The 18,346-nt window shown below is 38.9% G+C and overlaps 1 protein-coding gene across 1 annotated transcript; it reads right to left on the minus strand.

Moving 5' to 3' along the window:
• Positions 1 to 6,634: 6,634 nt before the first annotated feature.
• On the minus strand, positions 6,635 to 8,830 carry LOC139147012 (tripartite motif-containing protein 3-like). The gene has a single exon (XM_070717863.1). The coding sequence runs from the start codon at positions 8,828 to 8,830 to the stop codon at positions 6,635 to 6,637; it is 2,196 nt and encodes a 731-aa protein (XP_070573964.1).
• Between the last annotated feature and the right edge of the window lie 9,516 nt (positions 8,831 to 18,346).

Raw genomic sequence — 18,346 nt, forward strand, 5'->3', positions numbered from 1 at the left:
AATAGGGTGAGAATCATTGCTCGAGCAGTTATCACATGATTTAGAATTTGAGTCATCATTTCGTTGAATATTGTCTCAAACCTCACCTAAAGATAATTTAAAAAACACACTGGTAATAAAAACATACGCTATTCAAGGAAGAATTTCCTCGGAGACATATTCGGACTCTTAAACTTTTACGATATCTTTTGTTGTACGACTTCTAGGGCTCATTCATTATGAAGCTCATTGAGTAAATAGTTTTCGCGGGCTTAGTTTTGTGAATTTTGAAAATATGCTTTTTCCCCGATAAAGTTAACGCAGGGAAGGCGACCATTTGAATTTTAAGTGTCGGTAAATATGGGGTTATTTGTTTCTCCAGGACCAACCTCTGCACGGTGACCCCCTGATTTTTAAATCTTGGTTTCGAGAGGGAATGGTCTAAATATTTCATAATGTTTAATTTTTTCTAAAGGTTTAGAAAAAGTTTAGGTCTCCCGATTTCGAGGCACGTTCTGCCCAGTCTCGGATGCCAGACATCGAATCTAGGGTTTGCGCTTGACTTGCGCCACCAGCGGCGCAGCTCGTGCAACAGCAGGTCTCCCTCGTCGTTAATCAAATCAAACGTAAACGCAGGTTCGAGGTCTGGCATGCGAGACTACGTTCTACCTTGATGGAATGTTGTGCGAGTGTCAGGGGTATCATTGCCTAGCTTCGTCCAGCAAAGGCTGGTGTTCATAAAATTGACTAAAAGACACATCTCGTCCTTCAGTGAAGATGTCAGTAGCGTGGCTCTCAAAAACTAGAGATATCTTAAGTCGGTACCTTAGAATAAGGAAAAACAAGCAAACCATGAAGTCTTGTACGTCTCCCGACGACAAAAAAGAATACATTGCTTTTCTCTTGTGCCAGTTTAAGTGATTAAGTGCACCGTGTATAACAAGCAATACCATTATATTTGGCAATTAAAACGAATTTCAAACAATTGTTCTAGATTAAATCTACACCAAAGCTTTTGATGTGTTTCCGTTAATTTTGATATGCTTGTAAAAATGTATTTTTCTCCCCATAAAATTGTATCTGAATGATCAATCTTCAATTGGTCAACACAAGTTATCATTGTGTAATGGCAATGGTAGAGTTTACGACGGGATTTCAGTCCGGACTCGAATTCACTTTTCAGCGTAAACATTTTTACACCGCACAAACTTTATGTTTACAGGGCTATGAATGACACAAAATGTCGTTGTTCACTGGAATTAAAACAATGAAAATTTTGTCAAAAGTAAAAGCGATATTTTCCTGCAGCCAGACGTTTTAAGCTGTACAGGTAGAGTATCACGGAGTTACACAGGCGCCCTCATACGTCTACGGACAACGATAGTTAGCACGCTCAATTCGGTGAATGAAAACTAATTAAGTGAGACTTGTCCAATTCTATAAATAAAAACTAATGTAGCGAGATCAGATTTCCAGTTCAATGAATAAAAACTAATTTAGGGAGCCTTCAGTAATAACAGGTTAGGGTGGGACCGGGGAATTTGGGGGGGGGGTCACTTTTTAGACTCTGATGTATAGTGGATCAACATTTCAGCGAAATTCAAAAATCGAATTTCTTGATCACACATCCACTTGTAACCACCCTAGTCTAATCAAATACATTAATATCAATAATCAAGAGTACACAAATGCACAGATAGGTCAGTTTTGTATTGAAAAGAAAACTACTTATAGTTTTCATAGACTACCGAGTATAGTGAATCAACATTTCGGTGAAATATCAAAATCCAATTCGTGTAACTTACACACATGCATGTTTTACTTCCAACCAAAGCAAAGTACATTTACATAAATTATCAAACATATATGAATGTAGAGATACAGGATGTTTTGCGGGGGAAATTGTCAAAAGTTTTCCTGATAGACTCCCATGTACATTTATGATTTGATATTTTTATCAGCCAAATCTTGCCACCTTATAGTTGCGCATAATATGGTGACCCTCCCGAAAATGTAAATTGCGACCCTCCCCCACAAAATGCAAGCCTTCCCTCCTGTTATTTATGTCCCTCACTTACATCTTATGAGTAAGATTTCTAATATTCAGGACAGAACAGCATACTTTAGGGAACTTTACTTAGCATCTCTGCAAGAAAATGTAACACCGAATGAAGAAATCATCAAGTTATGCTACGGGAAGCCAACGCCGATCTGAAAGACGATTGCGAGCAGCAACGATCCCGTCCAGTCACCAATCGGTTAACGACCAAAAAAACAACAACGACAACGGCGACATAAACTGGTGATCATACTTCTCAGTCACAAGCCACGCGTAGTTTGCACGATCAAGAGAAACTTTGTCCAAAGCAAGCTTTATGGGTGACTCTCTACTTCGCTATATATCACCTAAGAATAGTTACACTGTAGTACAGTCCTTACCAGGTTCTACCGTCAAAGACATCACTGATCACTTATCATCTGTCACTCCTGACTTCATTTACAACAAAATATTTCTACAAGTCGGTACTAATGACATCAGCAAGATGAACGCAACAGATACAATCACAGGCGACTACTACAATTTGCTGTTAATTGCCAATTGTTAATTGATATTCTTCTTTCTATGACAAACATTAAGGATTTTCATAGTTTAAAACTCGGTTTGTAATTTTCTCCACAACAAATACATGAATGAAGGTTCTTCTCTGGATTAATTAGTTTTTCCTTTGTCTCATGCTGTATTTCAAAATACGTTTCTGGATTGTATCAATAGGTACTCACTGTTTTTCCAGTGATTATATCTATTCTCTTGCTTATAATAGTTTGTTATCTATTTGTATAATGTCCTGTGTGAGAGCTCTGATGTAAATTACATTTTTGTAACTCAGACTACCCTCTTGCAATGAAGAATAATAGTAAAATCGCATACGATGCAGGCAACCAAGAATACACACCATATATGTAAGATAAGAATAGGTCATTTTTCCGTCGTACTTTTCATATAGAAATACAACATACCCTTGGATTTTATCTACTATATATATTCCATGCTAATATAATCACTTTTTGGGTATAAATTCTGTCGCTACGCCGGCTTGAGTCACGAATCATTGCCGTGTTTCATCGTTAACTCGTTTTGAATAATGGAGAGTTCACGGGAGGGTGAAGAAAGAGCATCAAGGCTTTTAAAATGAAACTTAATCACTCGGCACGGTATTTTCATAATATTTTCAAATTTTCAATCACTTTTTACCACACTGTGGGATCGAGGCTATCAATCCAGAGGGTTATGTCGATTTGCGGTCGGCGTTTCTCGTGATTTACTGCATGGAGATTATGCCATGATGACCGGCGCGCTTTCTTGCGGCGTTACATCATGTTTTATCGTCTGTCAAGGAATCGATGAAGTGATACGAAATTCATCCTGCATTTGGTCTGTTGTGAACAGCGAGGAAACGTCCGGTTCCTGATAATACAAGTGTCGTTCCCTTACTGACGTAGATTGGTGGCTACTGAACGTACAACTAAATCTAAACTTCACCTGAAAATAATACTCGCACCCTAAAAAGAGTGAAAAATATTCCCACTAGCGCCATTCAAGGTCAAGTTCATGCCAAATTTAAGTGGCAATCAAGGTCCAAGAATACCTGCCTCGCATGTGACAGTGTTGTCTTAAAGTTGTTTACACTCCCGCCATGCACGAGTTAAATATCAATGAACTTGTGATATAAACAATCGTTCGGTGTTCGTAAACTCCGACGGAATCGATATGCAAACTGTCTGCGCAGGAAGAAGACTTACAAGAACAACCCAGCTTTTCTATGCATAGCTTTTTAAACTACCTTTTGTGGGTCTTTCAAATGGAAAAGTAAATGTCGCGGAAAATAATTCCTGTCAGAAGACACATAAACTCACTTTCACGCCAGAAGCTTGACTCTCGTATGAAGAGAGATTCTGTGTTTTGTTCTATCGTTTCCGTTTCAAGCACTCACATACAGGTTGCATGATATATTCACACGCAAACCTGCAGTTCAGTGTGTTTTGTGTCAAGTATGAGACTGCGCAGTTCAGCGTCGAAGAAAGGACTGGAACGGCCATGTTTCAACAAATGACAGATGAATATTTTATGTTGGCTGCGGATCATTTGACACAGCCCACTAGATTTTTTGTCAACAATATTACCGAGGGCAAAATTTCGTCTTTTTCCAGTACACGTTCTTACCTTTCACATACGGGGACAATGAAGATGTCGAAACAAATCTTGAAGAGTTACACCAACTAAGACGTTTCAGATCGCAAACGCATCGTTAAAGTCGCTGATTATACATAAGACAGACAGTAGCTCTAACGTTTTCATAATATCTTCATTATTTTTTAAAACAGTGAACAAAATATTGTCTCATTCTTCTCGCCTTGGATGAATTAAGAAAGAATTACCCTTTCTAATACTTCTCAATTTATTGTGTATAATGTCTAGTACTATCTTGGTACATTAACTCTTGAGCATACACAAATGCTAGCTGGCAACAATAACATAAAGATGTTACAGATTGTGTTGAAGAGCTGAATGATGGAAAGACAATAAGAAACTGTACTAAAGGAAGAAAAATACTGACAGTACATCGAAGGCTTACAGCTAGTGGCGCTTTGAAATAGATCATTCTTCTCAAATGGCGCCAAACACGACCCTATTGTGGCTCGCCCTTTTTAGTCAAATTGCTACGTAACTAAAACACGCAAAATCTAAAGTTATTTATTCGACATGGAAATGGAGCGAGTGGTTCTGAGTGCTTCAGTATGCATGAGAACGCGTGTCGACATCCATCAGCCAATACTGTGACCTAATGGTCCGAATAAATGAACTGCACAGTTGAATGACTGCTTCTTTTCACAGCATATATTATTCCCTAATATTTATCTTCGTCCAGCGAAGGAAAATACGAATGACGTAATGACCGTGTCACCATGAGTAACAGACGAGTGGTGACACGGTCATTACGTCACGAGTATTTTCCTTCGCTGAACGAAGAAAACTGTTAGGTAATAATATGCTTATCACATGTACAAGCCAAGAATTCGTTATTTTGGCAGAGAACCAGAAGTTTTCCATAACGATTCCGCGTTTCAACTTTTGAACTACTTGTAGGAATAATATCAATTTAGACATGTACTTAAAAACCACCAAAAGTGAACGTTTCAAAATTGGCATACCATTGTCAAAATGATTCAATTGATGGCCATTTAGGTGCCATAGGTACACAGTTGAGGTAAATTTTTCTAATCAAAATTCAGAAGGAAAACTATCCGTAAGTGTGTGTAAATGCAGTACAAATACAGTACACTCTAAAATTTCTTTCATTGTTCTTTTCGACACACGAATATTGACCTATCAATCAATCAATCAATCAGTCAATCAATCAGTCAGAGCAATAGCACCAAGCCATAATCTACTTCATGGTCAGAAGTTCCATATTGACAAACTATATACGAATGACACGGTTTATACTGCTCGGCTAGACATAAAAAGGTGTGCTCTATGGACAACCACCAGATTACTCGACTTAAAATTAATCGACGATTCATAATCAAAGTAAGACTTTTATTGCTCGCATGTTATATGGCTGGAATGATGAAAAAAGAATACAATGTAACAAACAAGGTTTTTTCCGGAACTTGGCCAGTCCATGGCACCTACAATCAAATATGTGATGACTGAAATTACTTTCTTCACTGAAAATAACAGAGAATTGTTAAAATTTCATTATCATTTGCACAAAACAGAAAGAAGACAGGCCTTGAAACCTTAAAACTAAAATTAGCATAATACGGGAAATACGATCTAGAGTCAAAAGATAGAGAAAAATTCCCAAAATTTTACATATGCAAATTTAACTATAACTTTCAAAATTAAATAACCCTAGGAGTCTATTAATACATTCAAAAGCTATTACATCATAAGTCTTGAAAAATATGTTTTGACAAAAAGTGTCAAAACTAGGCCCACTAGATCCAAAGTCCATTACCATTTGCACATATCTTGATGTCTTCCAAAGAAATCTAAAATCCAAATCAAGTCTTATCCCACGTTATTCCTCAAGAAAACTTTTGACAGAGAACTGACAACAAAACATATCACAAATATCCAAATTTTATGCTAATTTGAACAATGATCGAATGCGCTGTCCCCACCAACATATATACCATAGAAAGAACAGTTTATGAAAAATCATAAAATGTTATTTTTTTCATGATTCTGCAAGTCGTGTGCATAAGATTCAATTCAGATTCTATAGAATCATCAAAACATTCTCATACCAAAGCTAGTCATATTTGGTGTAATAATTTTTCAGTTATGAGCGCCATAGATTCCGAAGGACTACAGACGTACAGATGGTGATCATGAGACAGACTGACTGACAAACAGACTGACAACTAAAGATATGCAATATGCCAATGAACCTATCAAAATGCAGAATAGATCACTGCAGAAACGTTTCTGCTGTACATAACCGATTCAAAGACTAAAGAAACACACCCTTCCTTTAGTGTCAGAAGCACCTCTCTCTTTTGCTCATCTTATCATACAGAATTTTATCTCCGATAATTGTTGTCATTGTGATTTCAATATCCTGTGGGCAAATATCGGGTTATCACATCACTGAGCGAATACTTTGATGCAGTTACCATCAAAGTCAGACACAATGACCTTCCCATATGGCTCATCGTCAGTGACACAGACATCTCTGATACTTTCTAACTCTCCATTATCAATGCGGCTGATGTAATTACCTTTAGCATCGAATTTCAACACTCGTTTGTTTCCCCGATCACACACATAAACATTGTTGTGTCTGTCTGTGGTGACGCCGTACGGATTTACCATTTGACCCTGGCCATCACCTTTACTTCCAAAGGCAAACTGAAACTGCCCTTCTGCGTCAAACACCTTGATGCAATGGTTACCAAAATCGCTGACCATGACATTGCCAACCTTGTTAATGCAAACACCTTCGGGCAATTTGAAATTTCCGTCTTCACTACCCTGACCACCAAATGATTTGATTTGGTTACCATCTTGGTCAAACGTATGAATGCAATGTGAATTATCATCAGCGACATAAACACGGTTGTTAGTTGGATTGACGGCAATACCTCTCGGTAATCTAATCTTTCCCTTAAAGCTTCTGATAAATTGGAGATTCTCATCAAAGACTAACACTGCCCCTTTATTTTCTTCCGTGACAAAATGTAAATTCTGATCTGCAGATATGGCAACATAAAGAGGCCTGTCAGTTTTAGAATAGTTTCCATGTGTGCTCCTCATTGTATTGTGGCCGTCTTTCCACGGAGACAATCTTGTGATCACCCCTTTTACATATTCACACACCACAGTATTCCCTTTCTTATCGAAAGCTATCCCAAATGGCATATTTAATACCTCCAAACCCTGACACTTTCCGCTTAATTCAAACAAAAACCCTTTCTTTGGAATCACCTTCACACGTGAACTACACACTTGTCGCTTACAGAGGGAAACTAACACTTCGTGTTCACCTTCTATCATTGCACGACCCTTCAGTGAGTATGTTCCATTTTTGTGATCCTCTATTGTCATCGTCTCCCTCTGACTCAATGGACCTATCATCTCAGCCTCGATCTCATATTTTAGCCCTTTTCGGCCTACCTCAAGGGTCAGGCAAAAGTTATCACCGCAGCGACAGAACTCCGGTATTTCCGTCAGGGTACACTGCATCAGACGAACTGATCCAAGTGATTTTGTCTCGCAATATTCATCACACGGCGTAAACACCATGAACTCATCAGCAACAGGATCGGACCCTGTCTCGACTTCATGCAATTCTCTTGTCTGTGCATCCACGTTTTTCTTAGCGGACATCAACTGAGCAGCGTTTCCGTACTGCATCAGATTTTCAGTAAACTCACGTGCATTAGCAAGGTCATTTGCAATAATGTTCAAAGCTTTCAGTTGTGCAGTCAAGTCATCCTTTCTGGCTTCATATTTGTCCTTAAGCTCCTTCAACAACAGTCTGCCATTCTCTTCTATTCTCCTGGTAATTTCTTTGATAGTCGCTGTCACGTGGTCTTGTAATTTCTTCTCTACTTCATAGAAGCTGGCGTCTAATTTACTCACCACCTTCTGAATTACAACTTTGCAGTCGTCATTCTCTTTTTCTTTCACTTTCAGTTCTTCTATCGTCTTTTCTACAACCTGTTTGTATTCTCCAGCAGCGTCTTGCAGGTATCTATGTTTGTGTTCAGGAATGCGGTGATCAATCACGGTACAGTCTGAACAGATTGGTACTTCGCACGTATCACAGTAGAATTTGACCTGGTTATCGGTATGCCGATCGCAGTAAATACCTGTGTGTATCAAGGAGGAGTCTTTGTCCTCTATGCTGACGTATTCGTCAATGGCTATCAGGCGATGTGACCGAGTGGCCGCTAAACGTTTATGAGCGCCGGCACAATTCCCGCACAGTCTGGCCGAACATTCGACACATCTAGCGTCGTCTTTGCCACCTTCGCCAAGACAGGCATCGCAGGTTGATTTGGACGACCCAGAATCGCGTTGATTGAACTCTTCAACTAATTGATCTAGGAAAAAATTGCTCTGCAACTTTGCCACCCCGCCCTGAGGAAGTTGGTGTGAACGGCGACACACTGGACAATCCAGCTTACAAGTTTTCTCAACCCAGCCAAACAAACACTGTTCACAAAAACTGTGTAGGCATGGTAAAACCTTGGCAGTCTTGTATCGTTCGGAGCAGACGCCACAAACGAGGAAGTCCTCGTTGATTTTCTCAAGGAACTCGGATTCTGCAGTCGCCATGGCTCTCATCCAAAATGTCTGCTTCTTAATGACCTGACACTGCACTGATCTGCAATGTGACGCAGTATTCACGTGATACATGTTTCGTAGAATTCTCTTTGTGTTGGCAATGCTCTTAATCACGGTTAGTATGACGATAAGATAACAAGGGGGTGACAACGATTTGCTATATGTTGTAAGTACTAGTACTTCATGTTGGTCATGATTTTTCAGCCGTTATGAAAACACTTTTAATACTGTTGACTTTGTAGAATCTGATGTGCTAGCCAACATTGGAGAGTCGGTCTTCAAGTAGATTATGAGTAGACTGACATTATAATAAAGTTGAACATTCAAGCTTGTTCAGTATGTGCAGTACAGAAGTGACGGAAACTGCAATGATGCAACACGCGGCCGATAGATATTACGTTTTGCAGTCCAGATTATTGGACTCATCAAAATAGAACATTTGCAACGCTATCACCGGAGGTAATATTACGTCTTTCCTGGTTGCACCCATAAAACTCATTTCAAATCTTCCTCGCCGTTGGCAAAAGGAACGAAGGAATGAGGGAAATCCTAAAGAGTTTCGCCATTCATGTTTTACTCAGAAAACTCAATCGTTGATGTAATTTCTATTTTTGCAAAACTTTAAGGGACTGTAACTCGAACTTTTTTTCTTACATTTTCAATATCTTTTCAATAGTTTTTTCAATATCCATAAAATAATCCAGTTCCTTATGGTCCTCCCAAATGTACGTCACACCGCAAAATATAAACCTTAACCATACTTTGGTCCTTTGGTCGAATCACTGCATTACTGAACAATGCCAAATGGAAAAGATGTTGTTCGACATCCATGGAAGTGGAGCGGGTTGTTCTGAATACTGTGCTTTGCCCGTGTGCCAACATCCATCGACCCTCATCATGATGCAGTTGGCCAAATAACATGAACTGTACAATTGCTTTACTACTTCTCACTACGGTAGGCAGTTCAATATTATACTGTCCATACGTGTATAGTCACGGTGCAGAAAATGAAAAAAATGGAAACTGTTTTCCAATTATAACTGGGCAAAAATGTTCACAAAGAGACTAATAAACATAATATGGACTTTATGGACTTCCATACAAACTTCTACATACGAAAGCATACGACACGCAAATTGTACTGATGCGCTTTGGGTTCGATTTTTCGTGTATTGCCCATCTAATGTTCTCTCTAAGATTAGTAGTCAGGTATTTATCGTCCAACTTTAATGTCACCAAAATTTCATTCCCCACAAAATGATGAGAGGAAACCTTGGACTACAGGCATATGAATGGTTTACATGAAGTTCTCGAGGTTAGCATATACTACGGTGACATAGTTCCATACACACGTCAGTCAGTACCTTTTAGCATAATCTTACACCTTTAACAAGGGGTAGATAGAACCATAGAGAAAGATAGATAGAGTGGCAACAGGTATTGTTTAAGGCGTGAAGCGGTTACGTAACCCATCCATGTTCGCCTCGCCTCAGGTTGCTCTCGCCTCTCTTTTCCGAAGAGTGCCGACCATGAATCCTTCGGTAATTTTCGGATTTTCGCCAATTGTTAAGCGAAAGTATGTTCGGCAAAGTTTGTGTTGTTGTTGTCGTGTGGTGCTGAGCAGAATTGACGTGCTGGCGAAAACGGGAGTGTTTTGAGCTTCAGGAAAATGAGTTTTACCGTTTTAAAAATTCCTCTCATATTTTTATGAATATATAATGAGTGTGTTTGAACGAAATTTGAAAGTCTTTTATCGATACTGACTGGTTTTACTCAATGGTTTACGGTCAGTCATACCTCTTTTACACGTGCGTCAAGGAAGGACATGTTTATGAAACTGCTGGCGTGTTATGTTTTGATTGACGTGAAGCAGTGTTTCTGGCCTGAGAGCTCACGAAGTAACTATGGTTGCTACGCGACTGGCAGTACGATGCCATCTCGTCGTATTTTTCGCATAATCTCGTGTAATTATCAACCACAAACAAAGCCTCCAAAAAGTTTAACACCTTTGGAGCTCATTTTAATATGAAAAGCCAATAGTCTACCGAGACGACCATGGAACAAAAGACATGCAAGTGTTGCGACTCTGTCTATATGTTATTCTGTGATAGAACGTATTACTCCCTGAATTCCATACCATCCCTATTGTTGCTGCCAGAGGGAGAAAGCTTCCATATTTCTGACACTAGTGTCAGCTGTATGAAATCTTTAATTTGTTCATGAGCTGTATCACGTTATTCCTAACCAACATATGTGATGTGCAATTATACTCAAATCTAGTGTTTCTTTCATTTCTGGCAACACACTTATTCCGTCATTAATCGGGTTCTTGGAAAGCCAACAGATGCGACTATTTGAAGATTCCCCGAGGATGCTCAAAATGCTCCCAAGCCAGGATATCTCTTCAAAGACACCATTCTGTTTCGCTGATGACGTTGCAACCGGATTTGCTCTAAATCCCCTTTCCATGTCTTAAAAATTATTCTTCGTTATCAGAAAGCACATACTTCATTTCTGTAATGCAAAACAACGATTATAATTATGAGAATGGAAAAGGAATTTCAGTTTGTCTGGTTCCCCCTTAAGTTTTCGAAAAAATGCTAAAACGCAACATGTACACGTCCTTCAAAAGTTCGAATTCTCAGAGTTAATGTTGGAATCGTCTTCAGTCCATCATTTAAGAACATGGACGATGATTTGGTGCTATTTAAAAAGAACACCAATACCAATATCAATATCTATATTGATATTACTCGATTAATCTTTTAAGCCCATTTTTCTTGTAGAACTGTTACGTGTCTACGCACTCTCGTAATACGTTATGTCGTTAATTTCGCTGTACACAACAATAAAGTACATTATTGAGGATCATTACGAAAGTGTCGTGATAACGTATACCGAGTATGAATAAAGCTTTCAATCAGAGTTCATGACGCACACAAATACATACATTACACACATTCATACATGCATACTTACATACTTACATATATACATACACAAGCTTTATATATCCCAGGGCCATATGGTCGATGTCCATAGTGTGAAATATTATTACTGTTTTAAATTTATTTGCAGACAAGGAGTAAATTGGTGAACCTTTTTCCTTGTACTTTCGCTTTGTTATTTGTGTCTTTTATCTGTTTTTCTTTCAGGTCAATTTGCGTGTAAACTTGTCAATTTTCTGCATCTGTTTTTCATTGCCAATGCCACATACTGCCTCGTCGTCCTTTCCTGGGAGCGATACCGGGCTATCGTAAAGGCCACCAAGACGCAGTTCACCATGAAAGATTGCAAGTTTCTCGTTGCCGGGACGTGGGCTTTGGCCTTTGCAGTCGCCTTGCCAACCTCCATAGAGTTCCGGGTTACCTGGGAGACCGGTCACGATGGCAACATGAACGTTACTTCTCTGTCGTGCTCCAACCAGGACGCCTCGAAGGCGTTCATTGTGTTCAACACGCTGCTTGTTGTCGTGGCAACATACCTGCTGCCGTTCATTTTGATGATATCGAATTACTCACGGGTGATGATGTTTATATGTCACGTGTGTGAAGACCTCTAAGTGGTCCCTGACTTCAAAGTGGTCCCCGTAGTTGTAATTGAACTGAAATTTTACGCAGTCCAGGGATTTTTCCATTCCTATATTTGCATAAAGTTGTTAAACTTTGTAACATTGCCAATACTAATCTGTTATTTTGGTCCTTTTTGATATATGCGCTCACTTTTATTACTTTTTCTAAATTCCGATGCATTTTACCAGTCCAAACTGCGCGTCCAATTTTTTCACCTGGTTAGGGTGTCTCATATTAGCATCATGGGAGATTGCGCTGCACACGGCACGGTCGAGACCAGCGACCGCGACCCACCGATCACTTGTACGGATATGCGGATGTCCATACGGCCTAGCAGTTTACTGAGTGAGTACCAGCTCAAACAGTCATTAATTTCAATCTTGTTGCTCGACGTTATATTTCATACTCGCATACAGGCGTTCTGTTTACTGGGTAGCTCTGCATGGCAGGGCTGTGTGTTACCGGCGTTATACGGCCTCCCACCACATGTGTTGGGAGGTCGAGGTCGTATACTATAACGCCGCGCCGCTAACACACAGCCCTGCCATGGCCATGCAGAGCTATATTTACTGGGTAGTTTGTTTTATGCTACGTTCCGACCATTGTTCCGACGTTCTGTTCCGTAGACTTTTACGGAACAGAACATCGGAACGTAGCATAAACTACACTTATACAAACTATCCAGTAAACAGAACGCCTGTGTGCGAGTGCTGATTGTCTTCGTCCAAAATCAAATTACACTGTGAACTTACAGTTACACAGAAACATCGCACAATGAATGATGGCCCTGCTACGATGCTGTGTTTCCGGCGTTATATAATGCAGAGCTAGAACTGCTGTACCTCTCTCGGGGGAGGGGGAAGTACTTGTTCAGAGAAGTGGTAGGGGTGTGCGGCCGCAGGTATAAAACCCAGGGCCCATTTTAGACCTAAAATCTCGTTGTTTTAGGACCCCATTGTAGACCTTTATGACCTTTGACCCAGGTCAACAGTCATAGCGTCAACATTTTTAAAACGGAAAAAGCAAGTATTTGCCCCGGCAAAGCCTACCACTGTAAGCTTATACTGCGTTTAGAGCTATTTTGTTGCTGGCCAAGCCATGATTTCAAAAAATCATGAGGAAATACCAACAAATTTTGTGAAAGAAAATGCCTTTCACTCTCACCAAATTTTGGTCCAGCTTCTGCAAATTATCAGTTATCTGCAGTAGTCTGAGTGGTGTTTTTTTTAAAATTACAATTGACAACAAACCTCGCTGTTTGTCTGTAAAGCAATAGTACTTCATATGGCCATGGTCGACCTGAATAATACTAGGAGCAGTAGAGCCACTTTGTTTGGGTATTTTCTATTGGGCAAAAATCTGCCATATGTAGAGTTCTGACAAATCAGTGACAATGTTTTAAAACAAAGTCCATGTTTACTTTAAGCCAGGGGGTCTCTGTAATGGTTCCCCTGCCACAGAAAAGATATCCATGCTTATTGAGTGCAGCTCAGAACCCTGCTAGCGAGATGGGAACAGACTGTTGAAATTTGTTCTTGTGTGGCACTCAAACTTCAACCCCATTTTAGACCATGGTTTACAGTGGAATTGACCCCCCCCCCCCCTATTTTGGACCAAGTTGCTGAAATACCCACCCCATTGGGCGGCGCATATTCATATTGGCAAGTAATAGAAGTGACCCCCCCCCCTGATTTTTTTACCTGTCCGTGGTATTTTGGGGAAAGGGTTTAAACACAGTTTGTCAGGAATTTATGATGATACTTGAAAGAATAGAAATATACTCCAACACCCGACCCTGGCCCACTAAGCCCCAAGGCTGTATCATGTACGCACAGGAAAGCAAATTTAGCACTTGGAGGCAGCCATATTGTCTAGTTTCCATGTGTTGAGTTTGTACTCTACATGCCTTGACATTGTTTTCATTGTAACTTAGTCATTTCACATCATTGGTACAACGTACATTTCAGTGACTTTGAATGACAAAGTTCTTTTACGTCAAGGACTGTGTCATCAGTCTTAACTGATGTCTAGCTGTAAATTCAAGCTGACAATCTAAACTGAATACAAGACATGGAATTTGTGTCCATACACTTTTGTAATATATTGTGGTTTCAGTCGGATTTGAACTCACAACATATGGCACCAGTCACCTAGCGCAGAAGCCATAGATAAAACCGCTGAGCCAAATCCCAAATCTCAGCCTCATGTGTGTTCAGCACACAATTTGAGTCTTACGGTTACACCTATAGTGTACTCATTTATGTATTTTGTTATGTCTCCATTTCAATACTTACCGTAGTCATAATTTTACATATGTGCTTATAATGAACAGACCTGCTTTGAGTCGGTTTTTAGCTCATATTTGGTGTGTATATAAATACCAAAAAGAGATTATATTTGTGTTTCTTTCTTAATTTGCATACATTTTATCTTCTGATAATGATGACTGGATTGATTTGCTTACTGGTAATAAATTTTTCAATTTTAATCTCTCCAGATAACAGAGTTCTTGGAAATGATGTGGAAAGATCAGAGTTATAACTGCTTGCTGATTTGGACCATGCCTACACGTTTTAACAGGCTGAATAATAAACTGGTGACGTACTCAAAAATTGGCGACCAACAGAAAATTAAAAAAAGAACAGTTTTTCCCCGCACATGCACACCATGATCATACCAGAAACAAGCATGATGCCATTTACTTAATGCACAACACACGAATGCCAACTATTTGTTGTAATCTTTATTTTCCTGTCATATGATTATTAGTCCCCAAGGACACAGTCCGGGGGGACTTATAGGTTTGGTCATGTCCGTGCGTCCGTCCGTGCGTGTGTCCGTCCGTCCATTCACACAGATATCTCAGAGACGCCTGGAGCGATTTTGTTCAAACTTGGTACAAGGATAGTACCCTACCTCATACAGATGCACGTCAATTTGTTTCACAATGTGATCAAATTTGGCCGTGTTAGAGGACTTTTTAGTTTACACCTCCATAGACTCCCATGTATAAGGCAGCTCTCCATAGACTCCCATGTATAAGGCCAAGAAAAATAAAAATTTAGTTTCTCATCGTATTCATATTGCCAAAAGGATGCAGTGACACAGTTTTTAGTCCCCACAGATAAAGTCCAGGGGGCTCATAGATTGGGTCATGTCAGTCCGTGAGTCCATCCATGTGAGTCCATCCATTCACGCAGATATCTCAGACACTTCGACAAAATGTCACGTGACCTTGGTGACCTTTGACGTCAAATATACATATTTGTCCATAACTTAGTAACCACAAGTGCTAAACCTTTCATATATGGTATGATAGGACACCTTATGACGCCACATATCGTACCTCATTAATGATGTGCATATCTAATTTTGAGCGAGCCAACAGAGCTAGAGGTCTGATTTTTGGTATATAGGGATAACTTAGCAATACAATTTTTTTGACAAAATGTCACGTGACCTTGGTGACCTTTGACCTTGATTATACATATATATGCACAACTCAGTAACCACAAGTTCTTTACGCTTCAATTTTGATAGGATAATAGACCTTAAGATGTCACATCTTGTACCTCATTTATTATGCGCATATGTATTTCTTGGCTGGCCAATACAGCTAGAGGTCTGATCTTTTTTCCTGATTTAGAACCATAACTTAGACATGCCTCTTGTTTCAAATTCGGAACAATGACATAGACCTATGTGCCCATAGATCTGAACATATACACTCCAGTTATACTTCTTAATGACCACATTTCCATGCCCCATCAAGACTAATACTCCTATTACAAGTGGGGACTATGTCATTGTCAATGACTTGTTTTTTGAAATTCTCGGAAAATCTAAAATCATGTTAAAGTTTGAATTTAAATGCTACTCTTAGGCTATCGACAGTGTTGTACACTTTTTTGGTCTTTAATGTGTCTTACTTGAAGAAAACCCTTGGAAAACTGAGGATAATTTGAGATTGGTTTACAACACATTTGCTGCTGTATGGGGCTTTAAGGTTTGGCTGAAACAAAATAGAATTTTTTACACCAAAACCCCTTGTCTGACAGCACTGATATTTGTTATACAGATTCATAGGGATGATCAAATTGTGTGAAATATTCAAATTTTGATAAATCCACAATTTTATATTTTCAGGACAATTTTTAGCTCACATTTAGTGTGTACATGTATGTATATTATACCAAAAAGAGTTTTTTTATGGTAGGTCAGCGGTGTCTACATTTATGTATGTTAGTATGTGTGCATGCTATCTTCGTGCACATCGAAAACTCAAAACCCGCAGCACTACCATTGTAGTATTTGGTGTTCTGGTGCACCTGGGGGTGGAGATGTGAATTTGTTCAAATGAAAGTGTCAGTCTTCAAAATATGATGATGAGGTAAAAAAAAGAAATGTGGTAGAAAACAGAGAAAATCCAGCAAACGCTTAAACTCTGTAACGGCAGTCTAGATTTTGTTGAAACTCTGTATGCGGGATGTTTATGGTGATTTTCGTTAGTATTGTGGTGATATTTTCATTTTTAGCTACTATACGATAGTCTTTTGAAGCTATTGGGATGGGTATCTTTCCGGCATCTGTTGTCAGTATGTATGTATGTCCGTTTGTGAGGCGTCCAGTCACTCAAATATCTTGATAACTGCAGTACTTACTGATTTGCTATTTGTTGCGTAGATGAAAAAATAGATTTGAGAATATATTTTTTTAATTTTTAGCTCACATTTGGTATACCAATGTGAGGTTTCATATAAGCTGAATCAGTTCATTTGCATCCGATTTGCATGTCTGTATGTCTGTATATTTGTGGGTATATGCAGATGTATGTCCATCACACACAAAGGCTCCCATACCGCCAAAGCTACCATCTCAGTATTTGGTGTACAGGTAGATGCAGGGGTTGAGATGTGAATTTGTTCAAATGAACACATCAGTGTCAAAAATGTGCAAATGAGGTAAGAAAAAGTGAAATCCAGCAAATGTGCAGGAGGCATGCCAGTGAGAAACAGGCAAACTCCACCAATCTTGACTCATTTCCTGTCATTGTTTATGAACCGTTACATATTAACAGACCAGCTGCAACCATAGACAGTAGATGGGGAAGACAGTTTATACTAAACTAGGAGGGGCTTGTTTCTGCTATGCATGTTGCTAAAGTTGACCTCCAGTACCAAAAGTTAGACCTTAATTACTTTTGTCATTCTTGTTTTTCTGGTTTAAATATTTCTTGTTGTTTTTCTGGTTGTACTGTGCAGAAATCATTGCCATAACATCAACGTAGAATTTTCCTCCACTGAACAGATAGAAACAACATTTGTTGTTGATCATTGGTAACCCATACTGGTATATACCAATTCTGATCAAATTTGAGCGACACCGTATAATTGCGGTATTTTTTCTGAAACCACTCATCTGATTATTTTGAAAGTTGGTATACATGTTCCTCAGGATGACCTCAGTCAAGTTTATACAAATTGAATTGAAATTTTCATATTTGTAATTTTAGGGCAATTTTCCGAATTTTTGGTCAAATTTTTTTTTTTTCAAAAACAACAAATCTGATAGCTTTGATATTTGGTATACAGGTTCCTCAGGTTGATGAAAATCAGTTTTATGAATATTGTGAAGATATCTCGAATTTTGTATTTTTGCTGAATTTTTTGTTATTTTTCTCATTTTAAGTAAAATTTCTTCTTTTCAGAAACCGCTAGCCCAATTGCTCTCAAATTTGGATTGGATGTTTACAAGGGTGTTACCCTTCTAATTGTTGAAGTTACGACAAAATTGGAAATATTACTGTTTTTGGGCAATTTTTGTCATTTTTGGTCAAAAAATCTTAAAACAATATTTTCTTTTTAAAGCTCCTGGACAGACAACTTGTTCTCAAAATTACTTGTCTGATAGCTTTGTAATTTGGTACAAAAGTTCC

The sequence above is a fragment of the Ptychodera flava genome, chromosome 13 (genome assembly GCF_041260155.1).
Source record: "Ptychodera flava strain L36383 chromosome 13, AS_Pfla_20210202, whole genome shotgun sequence".
Classification (NCBI taxonomy): domain Eukaryota; kingdom Metazoa; phylum Hemichordata; class Enteropneusta; family Ptychoderidae; genus Ptychodera; species Ptychodera flava.